We start from the raw sequence: 20,000 nt of genomic DNA on the forward strand, positions 1-20,000 counted from the left end.
CAGAGAAAGAAAGGGAGGGAGGTAGAGAGAGAGAGAGAAAACAGGTCCTTTCCCTTTAAAAATCCATTGAATCATCAGTTTTTCTGGCTTAATAGTCAAGGGATTACTTCATCATTCCCAAAACTCCCATGTCCTTCAGGACTGACCTGAAGCAGACAGGAGAATTCTGTGCATTTCTCATGGCTTCTGTTACATTTATTTGCCTTTTCATTTTGGGTTGGAAATTTTGTGGGAATCAACTCTGCCATCCTGCTTATCACCTCCTCCTTTGTTTGATAGGTAAGGATGCAGAGATGCTAAGCCCCTTAACCAAGGTCACATAGGCGGGAAATGCTGGGGCTTGGAACTTACTCTGATACTCTGACTTTCCATGATGAGATGAGGTACCCATGCATCTGAAAGGGGAAAAATCACAAGTACCTTTCAAAATGCTTCTCTGTGATAGTTCTTACAATTAGCTCGGCAAAAATCTCAGTGATTATCTAATCATCACTCAAATGGAGAATTTGGGGAAGACCAAGGCAATTTCAAAAGGACCATGATAAGACAATACAAAAAACCCTAAATTTCGTTTTAACTTTCACAAGACTAAAGCAAAGTAGGACATGTTACAAAATGTAGTTTAATGAATAAGACAAACAAACATTGGAGGCAGATTAGGATGAAAACCCTGACATTTCACTGGAGTTATTAGGTTCATGTGATATTTACTGTGACTAGGTCGAAGTCCAGACCACCCACTTTGTAACCAAAGGTCATAGTAAGAGTTTGTTAGTTCTTTAACAATTCCTCTGTAATGTGTGTGTGTGTATGTGTGTGTGTGTGTGTGTGTGTGTGTGTGTGTCTGTGTGTTAGTGAACCAGAAGAACCCTATAAATAATGTCAAAGTATTAATCATTAAATACTATACAATTAATATGTGTGTTTCCTTTTGTTAAAGAGAGAAAATATTTCATTAACTTGCATCTGTCCTTGGCTTAAAATCCGTATACCATCTCTATCATCCAGCAAATTAAATCAGATTTTTTTCCTTAGCTAGGGCTCACATCTGAGAGATAAATGATGTAACATCTCCCTCTGCAGGCCATTATTACAGCAGCAGTTGTTCCAGTTTTAATCCTGGTTTTCCAGAAGTCTTTTTATCCATTTCTCTCAGTCTCATTCTCTGCCTGTCTCTGTCTCTGTCTTATCTGTCTTTCTCTAACTCTATCTCTGTGTCTTCTCTACTTCTCTCTCTCTCTCTCTCTCTCTCTCTCTCTCTCTCTCTCTCTCTCTCTAATACATACACACACACACACACATAACTATATAGATTCAAAAGGCTAAAAAAAAAGGCTAAAGGTCCTCTTGATCTTGGTACATAAACTAATTTCCTTCCTTAAAATACTCTGTCTTCTACATAGAACTAAAAATTAATTTCTATGTACATTTTTATGGAGAAAAACCATTGACATTAAATGCAATGTAGATATTTTACTAGTGGTTAGATAGGGGTTAGATCTACAATTTTGGGGATTTGGTTGAAAAAATGCAAACAGATATATGTGTGAATATGTGTGTATGTGTATTAGTAGTCTTGCATGTACATATTTTATATGTGCATATATGTGACAAATAAATATATGTTTTGCATATATAAATGTATCTATATGTATATATGTATAAACAGACACACATACACCTTCTGACAGAATAAAATTTGATAGTATTGTTACCTATATTTGAATGCACTGTATATAAATAGTACTTATGAAATGAATATTTGAAGTTTCTACCTTTTCTCTAACCCTTTGCTTTCAAATATCCATTAAGACTGTGGCTAATGAGGTATATCTGTCTCATGTCTGTGACTTGTGTTTTTATTAATAAAAGGAACTTCTATTTGCGGAAACTCCCTTTCTCAATGAAGGTCATCTGAGACTGGCTAGTCCTAGATACTAATATTTAAGTGATTTGGTCAAGGTCATACAATCTATATCTGTCAAAAGTGAGACTCTATACACTTGATGCAAGCTCTCTTATTTGTGAATATTATTTTAAAATAAAGTTTATTTTTGTTTTAAGAGTTTTTTTTTAAGAAAAAAGAAAAAACCCTTAAATAAAATAAGAGCCAAAAAAGCAACCCAAAAAAGTGGCCAGCCAATAAAATAATGGATCTTAGTCTCTTTGTTAAATTGATGTTTTTCCTAAAACAAGTAAATATGTCCCAGTTGGAAACAGACATTTTATATTATTCTCCCTTCAGTATACTGCGGATGGGGAGTGGTACTGGGGATCGAAATTTTATTATAAAGGAATTAGTTATCTCAAAAGGAATTTCTTGGATCAAAGAATCTTTGAGTGGAAAGGGTCATTGAGGTTCTCTGCTCCAACCTCCTATTTAGTATAATAATGACTTCAATTATATCCCCAATATGTTATTTCTACTGGAATACTTCCAGTGGCAGGAAACTCACTACTTCAAGAAAGCTGTTCCACTTTTGGACAATACTAATTTTTAGAACATATTCTTTTCTATTGATGTCAAACCTAATTCCCTTTTAAGCAGGCTAGGTGACTAGTGGATGGAATTCTGGACCTAGAGTCAGAAAACCTGAGTTCAAATCCAGCCTCGATAAGTTATTAGCTATGTGATTCTATTAACCTCTGTCTTCCTCACTTTCCTCAAATGTAAAATGGGGATATAGGTTATCCCTATTTGTAGGGTTATTATGAGGATTAGATGAGATAATATTTGTAATGCTCAACACTTGTCATATAGTAGGGACTTAATAAATGGTATTCTTTCTTCCTATACTTCCACCCACTGTTCTTTATTCTGTCTTTTGTGGAAATCCAAATTGAGTCTGCTGCTTCTTCCATATGACTTCCCTATAAATTCTAAAGCCAGTTATCTTCTCTCCCCTTAGTCTTCTTTTTGTGTTGTGGATATGGATCTAGATAGTAGAACACTATCTAGCATAGGTGAACAGGACTTTGCCCTAGGGTGCTGATTTCCCACGGGGCAAAGTCTACTTCCTTCCCACTTACACACCTCTCCCCTCACTTTGAAGTCATACAGCAAGGCTCTGTGACCCAAACATCTACTGGTACCAGACTCTGTCAGATGAAATATCCTCTTTCACAGAACAATTACACCTGCTGTCATACTGTTCCTCTCTGACACTTGCTCCTACTCTCAACTGAATTCTTTCCTAAGGAACAAATCCTGTCTCTGCTAGTCAGAAATTCTGAATTCCATTCAGTGAATAAATATGTCTAGATGGTGTACTAGAAGGTACAGATTCTCTTGTTTCTTTTTTTGCAGGGCGTGATTATGAAAAATCTAAAGTTTGCAAGGAATTCACCAATCTGGGGAAAGATGACTTCCGGTCTTTGTACGTATAGCAGGGTACACTTATTTGCACACCATGTCTATTTTAACAAGGATAAGTTGATCTAGTCAGGTACATAAATTTAGGGTCAGTCCAATGGATTAAGTGACAACATCCAGGAAATAATTTAACAACAGGAAACCTCCCCTCCCCTGTCAATTATCATCTTTATCTTTGTCCAATATGGCCTGAAATTCCCACTGTAGATGACAGAGGTAATGCATTTGACATAAGAAGGCCAACAGTAAAGTATCCTTTAGAAGCAAGCTCTGATCCTAGTTTAGTTCCTGGTTAGACTCTTTAGGTCCTGAAGAAAATTATACTGAGGAAAGAAAAATGATAGCAGGAAGCAAAGAAAGAAGTAAACAAGAAGCAACAAGTTTCTAAGGGGTGGGGGTAAAAGGACAAAGAGAATGGGCAAAGAAGATCTAAAGAAAAGAAAGAAGGTATAAAATGTTTTTCCTAATATAGCTAGAGCAAGCAATCATTTGAAATATTTTAGTATTCCTCACTTAAGTCGCAAGAGAGACAATTTTGAATAAAACTGTTAAATAGATTTTTCATAGATTTATTTCAGCATGATTTATTGTAAGTGAATGAAAACTCTTATGTGATTGTGTCACCCTGACATTTTTTTTTCTCTTGATTCCCCAGATCATTTGTTCTGTACAGCAGAAAATTTCCCAGTGGCACATTTGAACAGGTCAAAGCCTTAGTGAATGAAGTTGTCTCCTTGACAGAGACTTGCTGTGATAAGAATGCTGACCCTAACTGCTATGATACAAGGGTAAGTCTAAGTGACTGCATGCTTGCTCTGACATTATCCCTCAAAAACCAGGCTATTAGAGTACCTAGACCCCTTTGCAAATGTAAAGGACCTAAAATTAGGGGTAGTATGAAAAACATATATAGTGCTATATAACATTGGCATGAAAACGACATGAAATCTAGAATCTTCAGAGTTCGGGGTATTTTGGAGGAATAAGAAGTATCACTCTAAAGAAGGGAACACATTTGGATAGAATAATTCTGGTCCTAAATCATCACAAAAACAGAGCTTCAAAGTAAAAAAAAAAAAAAAAAAACAATAACAACAACAACAACAACAACAACAACAACAACAACAACAACAAAACCTAAGTAGTCATTTAGTCCAATCCATACCAAAACATATTATTGGGTGCTTAAGAAGTCATTCAGCATTTTTTTCAAGACACACAGACAGGTAAAATAGATAGATAAATAGATAGATAGATAGATAAGACACAGATGGACAGACAGACAGATAATTAGATAAGATAGACAGATAAGACAGTGACTGATAGATAAGACCAACAGATAAGACAGATGGACAGATAGGAAAGACAGACTGACAGAAGCAGCTACACTCAAAGAAAGAACACTGGGAAATGAATATAAACTGCTTGCATTTCTGTTTTTCTTCTCGGGTTATTTCTACCTTCTGAATCCAATTCTCCCTGTGCAACAAGAGAACTGTTTGGTTCTGCACACATATATTGTATCTAGGATATACTGTAACCTATTCAACATGTAAAGGACTGCTTGCCATCTGGGGGAGGGGGTGGAGGGAGGAAGGGAAAAAATCGGAACAGAGATTAGAGATAAGACAGACAGACAAGACAGAAATTCAGGTAGACATTTAAAACAGACAGACAACTGGGCTTATATCCCAAAGAGATACTAAAGAAGGGAAAGGGACCTGTATGCACCAAAATCTTTGTGGCTGCCCTGTTTGTAGTGGCTAGGAAGCTGGAAAATGAATGGATGCCCATCAATTGGAGAATGTCTGGGTAAATTGTGGTATGTGAATGTTATGGAATATTATTGTTCTGTAAGAAATGACCAGCAGGATGAATACAGAGAGGACTGGCCAGCCAGACTTACGTGAACTGATGCTAAGTGAAATGAGCAGAACCAGGAGATCATTATATACCTCAACAATGATACTGTTTGAGGATGTATTCTGATGGAAGTGGATCTCTTCTATAAAGAGAGCTAATTCAGTTTCAATTGATCAAGGATGGACAGAAGCAGCTACACTCAAAGAAAGAACACTGGGAAATGAATATAAACTGCTGCATTTTTGTTTTTCTTCCCAGGTTATTTATACCTTCTGAATCCAATTCTCCCTGTGCAACAAGAGAACTGTTTGGTTCTGCACACATATATTGTATCTAGTATATACTGTAACCTATTCAACATGTAAAGGACTGCTTGCCATCTGGGGGAAGGGTGGAGGGAGGAAGGGAAAAAATCAGAACAGAAGTGAGTACAAGGAATAATGTTGTAAAAAATTACCCTGGCATGGGTTCTGTCAATAAAAAGTTAAAAAAAAAAAACAGATAGACAGACATTTAAGGCAAACAAATAAGACAGATAGATGGATGGATGGACACATGGATGAATGGATGGATGAATAGATAAGTAAACAGAGAGAAGAATATATGTGTGTGCGTGCAAATATATGCATATGCTCATGTATTTGCATGCACTTGTATGTGCATAGGAAAAAATATAGATCAAGGGAAAGAAAGAAAAAAAGAGAAGAAAATCACAGAAAGAGGAGAGGGGAGAGACAGAGAGACATGCAAAGAGATATAAATAGATTTAAAACCTTTCACTTGATCTAAACATCCCTACTAGTTCAGTGCCCTTATAGGCACTCTCCTGACTTTTATGGTTAAACTTCTTGAGAAGTCCATCTACAATCCTCTTTCTCTACTCTCCCTCTCATCTTACTTCTCTACATTTTGACTTCAAATCTTATCATTCCACCTAAACTCTTCTCTCCAAAGTAAACAATGACCTCCAAATCACCACACCTAATACCTTCTTCTCCATCCTTCTGTGTCCTCCTTGACCTCTCTGTAGTTTTTTGCATTGTCCACTCCTTCTTTCTCCCGGGTACTCTCTTCTCTCCCAGTTCCCATTACTCTCTCATGGCTTTTTCCCTACCTCTCTGACTGCTCCTTCTTAGTTTCTTCTGTTCTTTATACAGGTGTCTAGCAAAGTTCTGTCCTGCCTCCTCATATTTCTCTCTATGCTCTCTTGTTTGGTGATCTCATCAGCTCCCATATATTCAGTTTCACATCTATTTATCTAGCCCCAACTGACTTCTAGTCTTATATTACTACATTAACTTCAATGTTTCCTTATTTCCTCAAGGATCAAATATAAAATCCCCTGATTTTAAAGGCCCGTAACAGCACAGCCTCTGCTGACTTTTCCTGTCTTCTTGCACCATACTACTCTCCATATATTTTATTCTCTGGCAATATCAGCCTTTCTATTGGTTCTTGCACACACCAATACTCCATCTCCCAATTCCATTCTTTTTCATTTACTATGCTATCCTCATCTCTGCCTTCTGAGTTTCCTAACTTCAAGACTCACCTCAAATTTTACCTTCTGAAGGAAACCTTTCCTAGTTCCCATTTGTCCCATTCCCACTCCATTTCTACTGCCTTCCCTCAGAGATCATTTCCTCTTTATACAATATCTCTTTTGTACATGCACAGTTGATTGAATGTTGCTATTCCCCCATTAATCTCATGATTCTTGAAAGCAAGGATCATTTTTGGTATAGGGTAGAAGAGTTGCTTTTCTTGGTATCCCTAGCACTAAATATAATGAATAACATATAAAACTTATTAAATGTTTGTTATATGTTGTGGAATGATCAGTTGTGAATGATTTTGCTATTCTCAGCAATACAATGATCCATATCTACTCTGAAAAACTTAGGATGAAAAATTCTATCCATACCCAGAGAAAGAACTGATTGTCTTTGAATACATATTGAAGCAAGTTGTTTTGTTTGTTTGTTATTTCATTTTTCTTGAGCGATTTTTTGGGTGGGAGCTATTTTTTTTTCCACACCATGACTTTTATGGAAATGTTTTGTATAAGCTCATATAAGTCTTAATGGAGGTTGAGATGGGGAAGAAAGGGAGAGAATCTGGATCTCAATGTTTTAAAAACATGTTAAAAATGTTTTACACTTACATGGGAAAATTAAAAATAATAAATAGAAAAAAGAATTTGCAAAGTCAAAATAAATAAATCAATAAACAAAGATTTTATGATTTAAAATAAATAAATAAATGTTTGATGTCTGACGATGTGGAAAAACAACCATAATATAATAAGGGAAAAGAATATAAGAAAAAAAAAAATAAAAGCCAATATCTTTCTAAAAACTGCTTTGAATTTAGGAGGAAAAAGTCCTGCATATTTATTTGTGTATATATGCACATACATAATATGTGTATTTACATATATACATGCATAAATATGCATGGCTTTTATTTTATTTTTCTTGCTTTCATTAGAACTTGTTGGGCAGAGTAAAGGTAAGGAAGAAACATGGAAGGAAAACAGGAAGGAATAAAAAGGAAAAGCAGAAAGTAAAAAGACACTTGAATGATACTTAAAGTTTATATATGCTTTTACTACTTCTGAATAAATGATTACAAATTTGATTGAATTTAAAATTTTATCATTGAGTACAATTGAAAATTGAAGGTGTTAGATAATTGGGAAGATTAGACTATGTAGACAAATACCAACAGTAAAATCTTAAAGGTTTCATGCATAACAGTTGTGAGAAAGTGTGTGGTGAACAGAGTTCAAACACTCCTATTTGCCCCACTTATTCTAGTACTGATTCATTGCCCATTTTAGATTTCCAAGTTTAAATCTCCCCCCTGCTCTGGGAAGTTGTGGCATTATAACTCTGTGTCCCCAGTAAGAGATGAGGTCCTGGCAAAACATCTCACTATTAGATCTCTCCCCATCTTCTAGTGATTCTCTCTGATTTATTTGCCCCTCTTACTTCCAGTAAGTACAACTAGACTAACAAAAATCTGTAGTTAATATGGTTTATTAAAAACAAATACTAAATATTTAAAACAAGGAAAATGAAATAGATATTGCTAAATCTTAAAGGAAAGGCTTGCATGTGAAGCCCTATGATTTAAGTTCATAAGTACATTTTGAAATTCAATCACATCTTTTCCTGGTAAGGAATCAAAAGGGAGAAAAGAAATATTGCATGGACAAAATACACCAGCAAAAAATCTGCTTAAAAATATCACCCTCATACCCATAACCAATCAGATTCATTAACTGATGAGCTCATCTTGGAAAATCTAATCATTTACATTTTGCTTCAAATTATATTAATCATATACTAAAATAGTTTTCTTGCTGAGAACTACTACACAAGAATGAGAGTTTAGAAATAGAGAAGGCAAAAGGTATTGGAAAGTCTTGAGTACTTGAAAGCCTGATTGAGCATGGTGACAAAATGGCTTCATTTGATTTTGTTTTAAAGTCATATCCTAGTATGAGACAACTAGATATTTTACAAAGGAAATGAATAGGATTTGGGAAGGAGATTCAGGAAAGCAGGTGAAATGGGAATCAAACTCCACACTTATTTGTAACTATATAGAACCTACAATATAATGAATATGACATCAAGAGGTTAGAGTTTAAGCCTTGTTTCTTCTACTCACTATGTTAATTTAGATACATGATTTAAATTCTCTGGGCTTCAGTCTCTTATGTAAATTGAGAATGGAGATATTAGTGCCTTCTATATTTTTTCAATAATTTTTATTTAATTTTCCAAATTATATGTAAAACAATTAACATTATTATTTTAAAATTTGTTTTGAAATCTATCCTTCCCTTCCCCTCTCATTGAGAAAATAGCAAATTTTACATAGAGTATTATCGCAGTCATGAAAAACATATTTCTATATTAGCATGTTGTGAAAGAAAACACAAACCAAAAAAAAAAAAAAAACCAAGAAAAATTTTAAAAATGTTTTTAAAAAGCATACTTTATTCTGCTTTCAGACTTCATTAGTTCTTTCTCTAGGGTAGCTAGCATTTTTATCATAAATCCTTTGATCACTCTGAAAATAGCTGATCATTATGCAATATTGCTATTGATGAGGTTCAGGGTTGTGTCTCCAAATTATGAGATTTGGCGCAGGGCAGGGAGTTGTGGGAACCCCTTTGGTCATTGCAGAGGAATTTTGTAAAGGAATTTATGAACCCGAAAAGTTTAACTGGCAAAAGAAGTTGATTATTGGCATTGGGAAGTCAGCCTTTGCTAGAAAGACTGAATTCCTTGGTGGCAAGGTCCCTACAGAGGGCTATAAAGTTTTTAGCAGAAAAATCTTATCCTAGCAGAGAAAGTAAATAAGGTTTTGTAAGGGAAATAGGAGAGAGAGAGATAAAGAGGTAGTAATGCTGAAAGAAAATATCATTTCAGCAGACAAAGGGTTGCAGTTTATGTCAAGGGGAGAAAGAAGCTCCTTGGCATGGCATGTTAGGTCCTCTGCACTACTAGTATGTGCAATGTTCTCTTGGTTCTGCTTATTTCACTTTCCATCAGTTTATGTAAGCTTTTTCAGATTTGCCTGAAAGCATCCTTTCTTCTCATTTCTTATAGCATAATAATAATCCTTCACAATCATATAGCACAGTTTGTTCAGCCATTTCTCAATTCAGGGATATCCCCTCAATTTCCAATTCTTTACCATCACAAAAAGAGCTGCTACAAATATTGTTGTATATATAGAGTCTTTTGCTCCTTTTTTAATCTCTTTGAGTTAAAGAGTAATGGTACTACTGGATCAAAGAACATATACAGTTTTATAGCCCTTTGAGCATAGTTTCAAATTATTCTCCATGATGGTTGGAACCATTAATAATGCCAACAAAGCATTCTTATTCCAATTCTTTAATTTCCTCTCCAGAATTAGTCATTTTCCTTTTCTGTCATATTGATCAAGCTGATAGGTAGAAAGTGGAACCTCAGAGTTTTTTTAAATTTGTGTTTCTCTAATCAGTAGTGATTTAGAGACTTTTTTTCATATGATGATAGATAGCTTTGATATTTCTTCTGAAAATTACCTATTCATATCCTTTGCTGTTCAGTCATTTTTCTATCATGTTCAAATCTTTTTCATCACATTTGGGGTTTTCCTAGCAAAGATACTGGGGTGGTTTGTCTTTTCTTTCTCCAGCTCATTTCATAGATCAGGAAACAGAAGCATTTAGAGATAAATGATTTGCTCATAGTCAAATAGTATGTGTCAGAGGCCAAATTTGAACTCAGAAGGATGAGTCTTCCTGATTCCTAGTCCAGTACTCTGTGCATTATATTACATACCTACCTCATAAAACCAATAGGGGTTAAGTGAGTTCCAGAGTCACACAGTTATTAAGTGTCAGAAGCCAAATCTGAACTCAGGTCTTCCTGATTCCAGTGCTAGTCTCTATGTAATGAGCTTCAAGATCCTTTGACCATTTGTCAATTGGGGAAAGATTCATTCTTATAAATTTGACTTGCTTCTCTATATATTTGAGAAATGATTCCTTTTTCAGAGAATGGCAAAAAAAAACTCCCCCAATTTTCTATTTTTCTTCTAATCTTGGTTGCATTTTTCTTGTTTGGAAAAAAAAAAAAAAAAAACTTGTTTATTTCCTGTAATCAAGATAATACTCTCTATTTCATGTTTGGTGATAAATTCTTCCTTATCTATGACACGTAAATTATTCCATGATCTAATTTCCTTATATTATCACCCATTATGGCTAAGCAAAGCATCCATTTTGGCCTTATCTTGGTATATAGAGTGAATGTATTCTATACTTAGTTTCTGCCAAATTGCTTTCCAATAATCCCAGCAATTTTTGTCAAATAGTGACATGGATCTTTGGGTTTATCAAATAGTAGATTCCTATAGTCATTTATTCCTGTGTGTTGTTTACCTAATTTATTCTACAGATCTACAACCTTTTCTTAGCCAGTACCAGATTGTTTTGATAATTACTTCTTTTTCTACAGTTTGATATCTGGTACTCTATATCACTTTCCTTCACATTTTTTTTATTAATTCCTTTGATACTCTTGACTTTTTGTTCTTCCAAATGAATTTTATTATTTTTATAGCTCTCTAAAAATAATTTTTTTTTGTAATTTGGTTAGTATGATACAGAATAAGAGAATTAATTTAGGTAGAATTATCATTGTTATTATATTGACTCCCCCTACCTGTGAGCGATAAATATTTTTCTAATCATTTAGATCTGTCTTTACTTCTGTGTAAAGTTTTTAGATTTGCATTCACATAGATTTATCTTGGAAAGTGAACTCCCAAATATTTTATATTATCAATATTTTATATTTCTCTTTCTATCTCTTGCTGCTGACCTAAATTATGTCAGTTTATCTTATATCTTACAATTTTACTAAAGTTGTTAATTATTTCAACTAGTATTTTTAGTTTATTCTCTAAAGATATCATCATATCATCAGCAAAGAGGTAGTTTTTTTCTCATTGCCTATTCTAATTCCTTAAAGTTCTTTTTCTTCTCTTATTGCTATAGCTAGCATTTCTACTACAATGTGGAATAATGATGGTGATAATGAGCATCCTTGATTCATCCCTGTTCTCATTGGGAAGGCATCTAGCTTATTCCCATTAGATAATGCTTCCTATCATTATATACCTCAATAACGATACTGTTTGAGGATGTATTCTGATGGAAGTGGACCTCTTCGATAAAGAGAACCTTAATTGATCAAAGATGGACAGAAGCAGCTACACCCAGAGAAAGAACACTGGGAAATGAATATAAACTGCTTGCATTTTTGTTTTTCTTCCCGGGTTATTTATACCTTCTGAATTCAATTCTCCCTGTGCAACAAGAGAACTGTTTGGTTCTGCACACATATACTGTATCTAGGATATACTGCAACCCATTCAACATGTAAAGGACTCTTGCCATCTGGGGGAAGGGGTGGAGGGAGGGAGGGGAAAAATAGGAACAGAAGTGAATGCAAGGGATAATGCTGTAAAAAATTACCCTGGCATGCGTTCTATCAATAAAAAGTTATTAAAAAAAAAGAAATACTTCTTAAAGATTAAAAAAAAAGAAGAAGAAAAAAAGATAATGCTTCCTAATGACTTTGGCTAGATAGTACTTATCATTTTGAGGAAAGTTCCATTTATTCCTATGCTTTCACTAGCATTTTTAATAGGAATGAGTGTTGCATTTTGTTGTAGTGTTCTTGAGGTCTCTGGGACAGCCTTCTTTTCAGAAGAGTACTCACCACAAAAATATCCAGGTGTTAATGTCCAAATCCTTTATTATCTCCTTCACGGTCTAGTTTCCTTGCTTGGGACCCAGCTAGTTTTCTTGAGAGTCTTCAAATGGTTTGGTCTCAGTAGGGAGTGCAGGAGGAAAAGACAGCCACCATGGTGGTGTGAGATGAAGTGAATGAATCTGTCTCTGAGTCCGAGGGCTTGTGCTTCAGCCTCCAGCCACCACATTGGGTATAGGAATGAATTTGTCTCTCAATTCCTGCTGGCTCGTAAATACTTTATTATAATTACATTATCATAGGTATGAATCTGTAGAACTATATTAAGTACTAAGTACATGTACTGAACTAGAGAACTATTAATCACCATGCTAAACTAGATAACCATTGTATTTATCAATTCCAATGAGTTAGCACCTGTAAGAATCTTTGTTTTAAGTACACAGTTCTGGTCCATAACACTTTGTCAAAGGCATTTTTCTGCATCTACTGACATAATCATAGATTTTTGCTGTTTTTGTCAATGATGTGGTCAATTATACTGATAGTTTTCCTAATATTGAATCAGCCTTTCATTACTGGCATAAATTCTACCTGTTTACAATCCACTAGAACAGTAGGATTTAGAGAAAGGGCTTTCAAAGTTACTTAATCATGTTCTTTCATTTTATTATAATTTTCAATATCATTAATTATCCAAAGATTTACTCTACTACTATCTAAGAAAGCTGGCAATAATGACAACCCCCCCCCATTTTTAAAACAGACTTCAGAATTGTCTGCCAAGTCCTGTGAAAAAGATGCTCCATACCCCAAACACCCAGAAACTGACAAGTGCTGCACCTTCGAAGGTCTTGAACGAAAACTCTGTATGGCAGCTCTGACACACCCACCCCAAGAGTTCCCAACCTACGTGGAGCCAACAAACAACGAAATATGTGATTCCTTCAGGATGGATCCCAGAGGCTTTGCTGATGAGTAAACTCCCTCCCAAATGATTTTATTAATTTTGAGTGTGTGTATATATGCGTGCATATGTGTTCCTAAATGTATGTGTGTATGTATATATTATGTATGTATATCATATGTATGGACTTTTGATGTCATTTGTATAGGAAATCCCCAAATGAGGAAACTCCCTTTTCCCATGTGGGGAGTTCCCTGTGACTTAGAGAAATTTTTTATGTCTTGAAGATTGTCTAAGGCACTTAAGAAATTAAGTGATTTGTGCAGGGTCACATATCCAGTATGTATCAGAGGTGGGACTTGAACTAAGTAAGGTCTTCTTTTCTCCAAGACTGGCCCTTTAGTTAATCGGCCATAACTTCTTAAAAGTTTTGCATAGACTAAGAACCAAAATATATAACCATCTCTGGAAATTTCATCCTTAACCTCATTTAGCAAAGTTTTACAAGTTGAGAGTTGAACAGAAAGATCTATAAGCAATTCTTGAATAGAAGGTCTATTCATACTTCAATTTCCAAATATTTTAAATGAATTTAATTAAGGTAAAATCTATTTACCTTCATTTTTTGCCACTTGAGGATAACTTTTAAGTAGAGTAGCTTCCATAGAGAATTTAAACCTTCTTTGATTTAAATTTACTATTTTACTTGAGAGTACAAAGACCCTATGTTTTAAACAAGCATTGATGTTAGTAGGTCTATATTTCTTATGTGTGTAGTAGCTGATATTAAACAAATTATTTAGGGTTTTCAGCTACTGCCATTTTTAAAAGGAGTCCAAAAACCCAACTTGTAACATTTTTACATAGTTTCCTTTAAGCTGGAAGCCCCAATTTGTGGTTCCCTACCCCTTAGTTTTTAGTAAACCTTCCTGCACCCCTTAGTCAATATGAAAAGAAATAAATTCTAGAGTTTACCAAGACTACCTACTTAAGAATAGCACTTCAGAGTTTTCAAAGTGTCTTGGAAATGTTATTTTTAACCCCCACAACAACCCTAGGAGGGAGGTGGTAGTATTATCTTTACTTTACAGATGAGGAAACTGAGGCAAAAAGTTAATTGACTTGCCCAAGATCATAAAGGCTAGATTTGAACTGAAGTCTTCTTGACTTCAGATCCAGTACTCTATCTATTATGCAGCCTACCTATTGAAACAAAATAAACAAAATAAAAAAGATTAATTTGATTTAACAAGATAACAGTTATTTATCAAATATTACTTTTAATCCCTTAACAAGTTTCTTGTGATCCTGGAAAGGCTACATTTACCCACATTAGGGATTACTTAATGCATATGTATCCCCACAAATTTATGGGATGCATAAAATTCTCATCTGTAATATTAATTAAAACAGTCTGTTCTTTTCAAGATCTGACCAATAATTCTGGATTCTTTCAGGTTTTTATATGAATATTCAAGTAACTATGGACAAGCTCCACTCCCATTATTAGTAAGTTACACAAGAAATTATCTATCCATGGTTGGGACCTGTTGTACATCAGCCAACCCCACTGCCTGCTTCCTCACAGAGGTAAGTAGTTTTTTTGAATTCTTGCTTAGTTCAGTTTTTTGATCAGAGCTTCCATGATCTTCCACATATTTATTTCTGAGTTAATTTAAATCTTTATCTTAAATGAGCTGTTTTACTCCTTCTTTGATTTATTGAAAGTTGAGATTGAAGCATAGACCCTAGTCTAGACACATTAATACTCAAAGAGCCTAGAAAATTGGGCTTTTTTTGACTGAAGATTCCCATAAATAGTTGTGAGTATCCTTTTAGGGATTCTTTCTACAAGAGAGATTACATGTTATTTTTAGAGCAATTTGTCAGATTTTCATCTTGATGTAAACGAGAGGTTTTGTTTCCAATGTTCCCACTGAGAAGCTAATGCAGCTGAGGTGACCCATTAAGAAAACCTGTGGTAGAGAGAGAACTGAAAGACAGCTCTTCTAATTCTGCCCCCATATTATACTTCCTACTTGGCTGGCTCTGGCCAAATCAAGTAAACATCAGTTAATTTTAGTTGCCTTACCTGAAAAATGAGTGATAATGATGGCACTATGTCATGGGGTTGATGTGAGGGTCAAGTGAGATGATATATGCAAAACACTTTGCCAACTTTAAAGCCTTCTATTAATATTAGTTATTATTATATAAAGTGGTTAGAACATTATAAAGTATTTGGTAAATGATAGATCAAATTTCTCCTCCTTTATTCCCAAAGTAGAGATAGTGTGGCATAATGGTAATATATTTTTATAGAATATTAAATATTTGTATGCAAAGTATACTTATATATTTATATGCAAATTTATGCAAAGCATTCTATCATTTGAATCTCTAATCAACCCTTAAGATCCATAGGTATTATTATTTTTATTTTATAGTTAAAGAAACTAAATAATGAAGTGTTTTTCCCATAGTTGCCCAGCAAATCTCAGGAATTTGGGATTTACATTCCCTATATCTAATTCTCCATCCACAACAGTGGGTGCTGGATATGGAGACAGGAACACCTAGCTTCAAACTCACCTCTCTCACTTGCTGTGTTATCTTGGATAAATTGTCCAATCTCTTTGCCCCTTGAGCAACCTTCTAAGATTAAGACATCTAGATGGATACCCAAGTTTGAAGATACCCTAGACCTTTCACATATTCCCTATAAATGGCATAACCTTTCATTCTTATGTTTCAAGAGAGATTGCCTATAAAACTTGACCTTTAATCGGTTTTCTCATCCTATTTTTCTTTCTGTTTCTGGATTGTTTGCTCCAGAAGAGCTATGGTACAATGTTAGCACTGTTGAGTTTTTTTAACTTCTCTATGTTCTATAACTTTTATACACACAAATATACACATAGTTCCTAGTATGGCAAAAATTTCAGAGTAAGGCTTGTCTTGAGTTCAATAAAACAAATCAATTTTATTTTTAAAATGATTTATTTCATTAAACATTTCCCACTTCCATGTAAAAAAATAACAATCATATATGGAAAGGATGTGCTGCAACCAGTTTACACTAAATTGTGAGAACCAATTGTTTAATTTTCAGTGTCAACATTTATATCTCTGAAATAAGTATGAATCAGGGCTTGATGTATTTATTGTTTTGTTTGTCATTTAGAGTCAAGAAAGTGATGGGGGAAATGTCCAAAAGTATATTGTATGTACTTTTTTTTTCCAGAAAATCTTTTATTTGGAAAATTATTGCTAGAACTATAAAAATAAAGATATCTATTAAACATTTTAGATATTTAGGTTTAATGTTTGTCCCCATTGAATTATTTTTACTTGAATCAGTCCAAAGTTCTAGACTGTCAGGATATTTTTAGATCTTGGCTCTGATCCCAGTGCCCTCCCAGATTTCTGGTTATCTACAAATTTGATAAGCATGTCAACTATGTCTTTATTAAGTCACTGAAGAAATTTTTAAATGGCTCATGGTCAAAGACAGATTCCTTGGGAATACTCCACCAAAGATTTCCTTTTAAACTGGCATCAAATTACTAATGATGTTCTTTAGGTATGACTATTTAACCAACCCACCTCTTTTCAGCTTTTCCATCAGAATAGAGAAGATAGTCCTTGACAAATTCTTCATTAAAATCAAAGTAAACTTTATCTACACATATATGCATGTAATCAGGATTGTATTGGTAAATATTTAACAAGCAGCTTTTCCTCCAGAAAAAAAAAAAAAAACTAAAACAAAGAAAACAAGACACACTTCTAGGTTTAATCCTGCATTATTAATATTTTTCTCCAACACTTTTGAAAGACAATAAACAGAACAATAAATTAAGTCTTGCCTTTGCCCATTTTGGACATACAAATGCTTCTATGCAAAATTTAACAGTGGTTTAACATGACTTCAGCACACCCTAAATCTTTTGATATTCCTTGGAAGAGAAAATCTTCTCTTCAGGATTGCTTTTCTTTTTGTCTTCAGAATTTCAATCTTAAGAACTTTGCATTTTTCTTAACATGACTTCTCGTCTAAAAGTTCAGACTATGAGATCTCACCTATCCTTTCTCCAAACATTTTGCTGATTTCCTCAAATTTAGGGTGCATGCTAGATTATATGCCTCCTTCCTCACCTTCTTTTTTACAGATTGTAAGGCAGAGAGGTCAGTTCTCCCAAAACTTCCCAGTATTTTCACTCCTGTAACCACTCTAATACTCTGCCATAGCAAGCTTGTGATCTATTTCCTAAATTCATCTATTTATTATTTCTCTTCAGATTTTCTGATGACAACACAAGTGCTATGTATTAGATTATTCATTTTACCAAAAACCATGTCCCTTCCTATTTAATTCTGGCCCTAACTGATGGTATGCTTGTTGATTTGACTTATAAAGTAAGGCTAAATTCTTTTGAGTGATGACTCACTTATAAAATAATAATATTGACATAAAAGTGAAGTTCACTGGTTTTGTCTTTCTTTAGATTCCTAATATATGACTCAATACTGGGAACATAGTAAGAGCTTAATAAATATTAGTGATGTCATAGATTGATGGACTTTCCCTCACTTATTTTTGGATTTCCTCACATAAGTATATATTTTCAAAATGCAGTTATATATTTTTAATGATATATATGATTGCCATCCTTTCCCTTACATACTCTTCCCCCTAAAATGTGCACACACATACACACACACACACACACGCACACACACACCCTTTATCCATTCCCTTATACCTATGGAGAGACATATTCCTATAATTTCAGTGGTATCTTTCTAGGAATCCAATGGAATAGAAACTCCTTGAAGGCAGAACAATTACATTTTAGTCTTAATATTCCTAGCCTGCTCTATAGCAGGCACTTAATAAATGTTTATTGTTGAGTGAATAAAGGAATAAAGATCTAGGAGCCAAAATTGCCTCCTTGAATAAGGAACGTGTTTCCTTACTTATAACCCACTTGTATTTGAATATATAAGGATACAAATTTTATTGTTAAATCTTCTGGTTTTTGTTTCAGGTCAATTTTTAGGTGTTCCTAATTGCCATCTTTCCTTCTACCATGAGGCCATTCTCTATATTGTATCTCTTCTAGTAGACTGTAAACTTCTTGAGAGCAGAAACTACTTTGTTCTTTATCTCTGAATATCCAGGGCCTAGTAACACTATCTTAAACATTTCAGGTGTTAACAAATGTTTGTTAAATTGAGCTGAATCCAAAGTAAGTATCACAAAGTAAATACTTTCTATTTGAAAGATTAGTGTTTACAGATAATATATTCTATCTAATGAAACACTTTCTTTAAATGTTCTAGAGGCTTCAGAATAAACATCTATCACTACTCACTACAATGTCAAATAGAGTTTGTTCACAATTTGCTGTCTATGGGATGAAGAAAACGAGATTCAGGTAAGAAACACTGGTGCCATGCTTGTCTTCAAATTATCATTCTTATTTCACTCTTCATTATTTCATGCAAGTCTATCCCAGTTTTTCTAAGATCATTAAGCTCATTATTTCTTATAGTATTGTAGTATTCCATCACATTCATATGCCATAACTTGTTTAGTAATTTAGCAATTGACAGGCATCCCTGCAATTTCTATTCCTTTGCCATTACAAAGAGAGCTATTATAAATAGTTTAGAGTATATAGGTCCTTTTCCTTCTTCCCTAATCATTTTTGAAAAAAGATCTAGTAATGGTATAACAGGGTCAAAGGGTATAGGCATTTAATAATTCTTTAGGCATAATTTCAAATTGTTTTCCAAAATGATTGGATCAATTCCACCAACAATGAGTTAGCTTCCTTATTTTCCACATTCCCTCCAACATTTAAATAAAAACTTTATAATATATTTAAAAGGGATAGCAAGCTGTATTTGTAGTTTCCTGTGCAATCATCTTTTTATTATAATTATTATGGGAATGATTATTTTATTCCATAAATTAAAAGTAAAATAAATAAATAATTACTATTCTTCTATCCACTGGGAATAGAATTCCTTTTCCTTTATATGATGCACAGGGGCTAGGGAAAGTAAAGATTAAGTAGAATGGTCTAGACTACAGCATACAAAAGAGCTAAAAGGATGCTTTTGAATATTTCCTTTAAAAAATATTTTAATGTCAGAAAATACTATTCATCATGGAACATTGGTTTTATCTCTGATGAGTTCTATGCATGAAAACTGGTAAAGCAATATTCTTTAAACATCACCTGTCCTATTCTTCTCTAATCCACTAAAAATGTGTCAATCTTCATAGTACCCTGTGGTTCACCTAGTAAGGAGCTTCTCCAGACTGGTTCCCATATACAGGCATACAGTTCATTAATGCGTCCAATCTCAGAGTCAAAAGTGCCCACTTAAGGATGGCATCATAAGCCTACCTAACTGGCTGAGCCAGCACAGGCTTTGTGACTTCTCCCTTTAGTCCCATATTCTCCATTTACACTGATAGCAATTGTTGCCCAACCCACAGTTGTCTCAACTTCCTGTTCAAATTTCCCCAACTAGTTATCCCAAACCTCTACAGTTG

The 20,000-nt window shown here is 34.2% G+C and overlaps 1 protein-coding gene across 1 annotated transcript in view; it reads left to right on the forward strand.

Annotated features, from left to right (window-relative positions):
- Positions 1–20,000, forward strand: part of GC (GC vitamin D binding protein) — a 53,586-nt gene that overhangs the window by 17,474 nt on the left and 16,112 nt on the right. Inside the window, exons 2-6 of the mRNA XM_051964747.1 lie at positions 3,308–3,377; positions 4,029–4,161; positions 13,289–13,500; positions 14,887–15,019; positions 18,776–18,870. Coding sequence (XP_051820707.1) covers positions 3,308–3,377; positions 4,029–4,161; positions 13,289–13,500; positions 14,887–15,019; positions 18,776–18,870 — 643 coding nt within the window. The remainder of the gene's footprint in view (positions 1–3,307; positions 3,378–4,028; positions 4,162–13,288; positions 13,501–14,886; positions 15,020–18,775; positions 18,871–20,000) is intronic.

This window comes from Antechinus flavipes, chromosome 6, assembly GCF_016432865.1.
Source record: "Antechinus flavipes isolate AdamAnt ecotype Samford, QLD, Australia chromosome 6, AdamAnt_v2, whole genome shotgun sequence".
Lineage (NCBI taxonomy): Eukaryota > Metazoa > Chordata > Mammalia > Dasyuromorphia > Dasyuridae > Antechinus > Antechinus flavipes.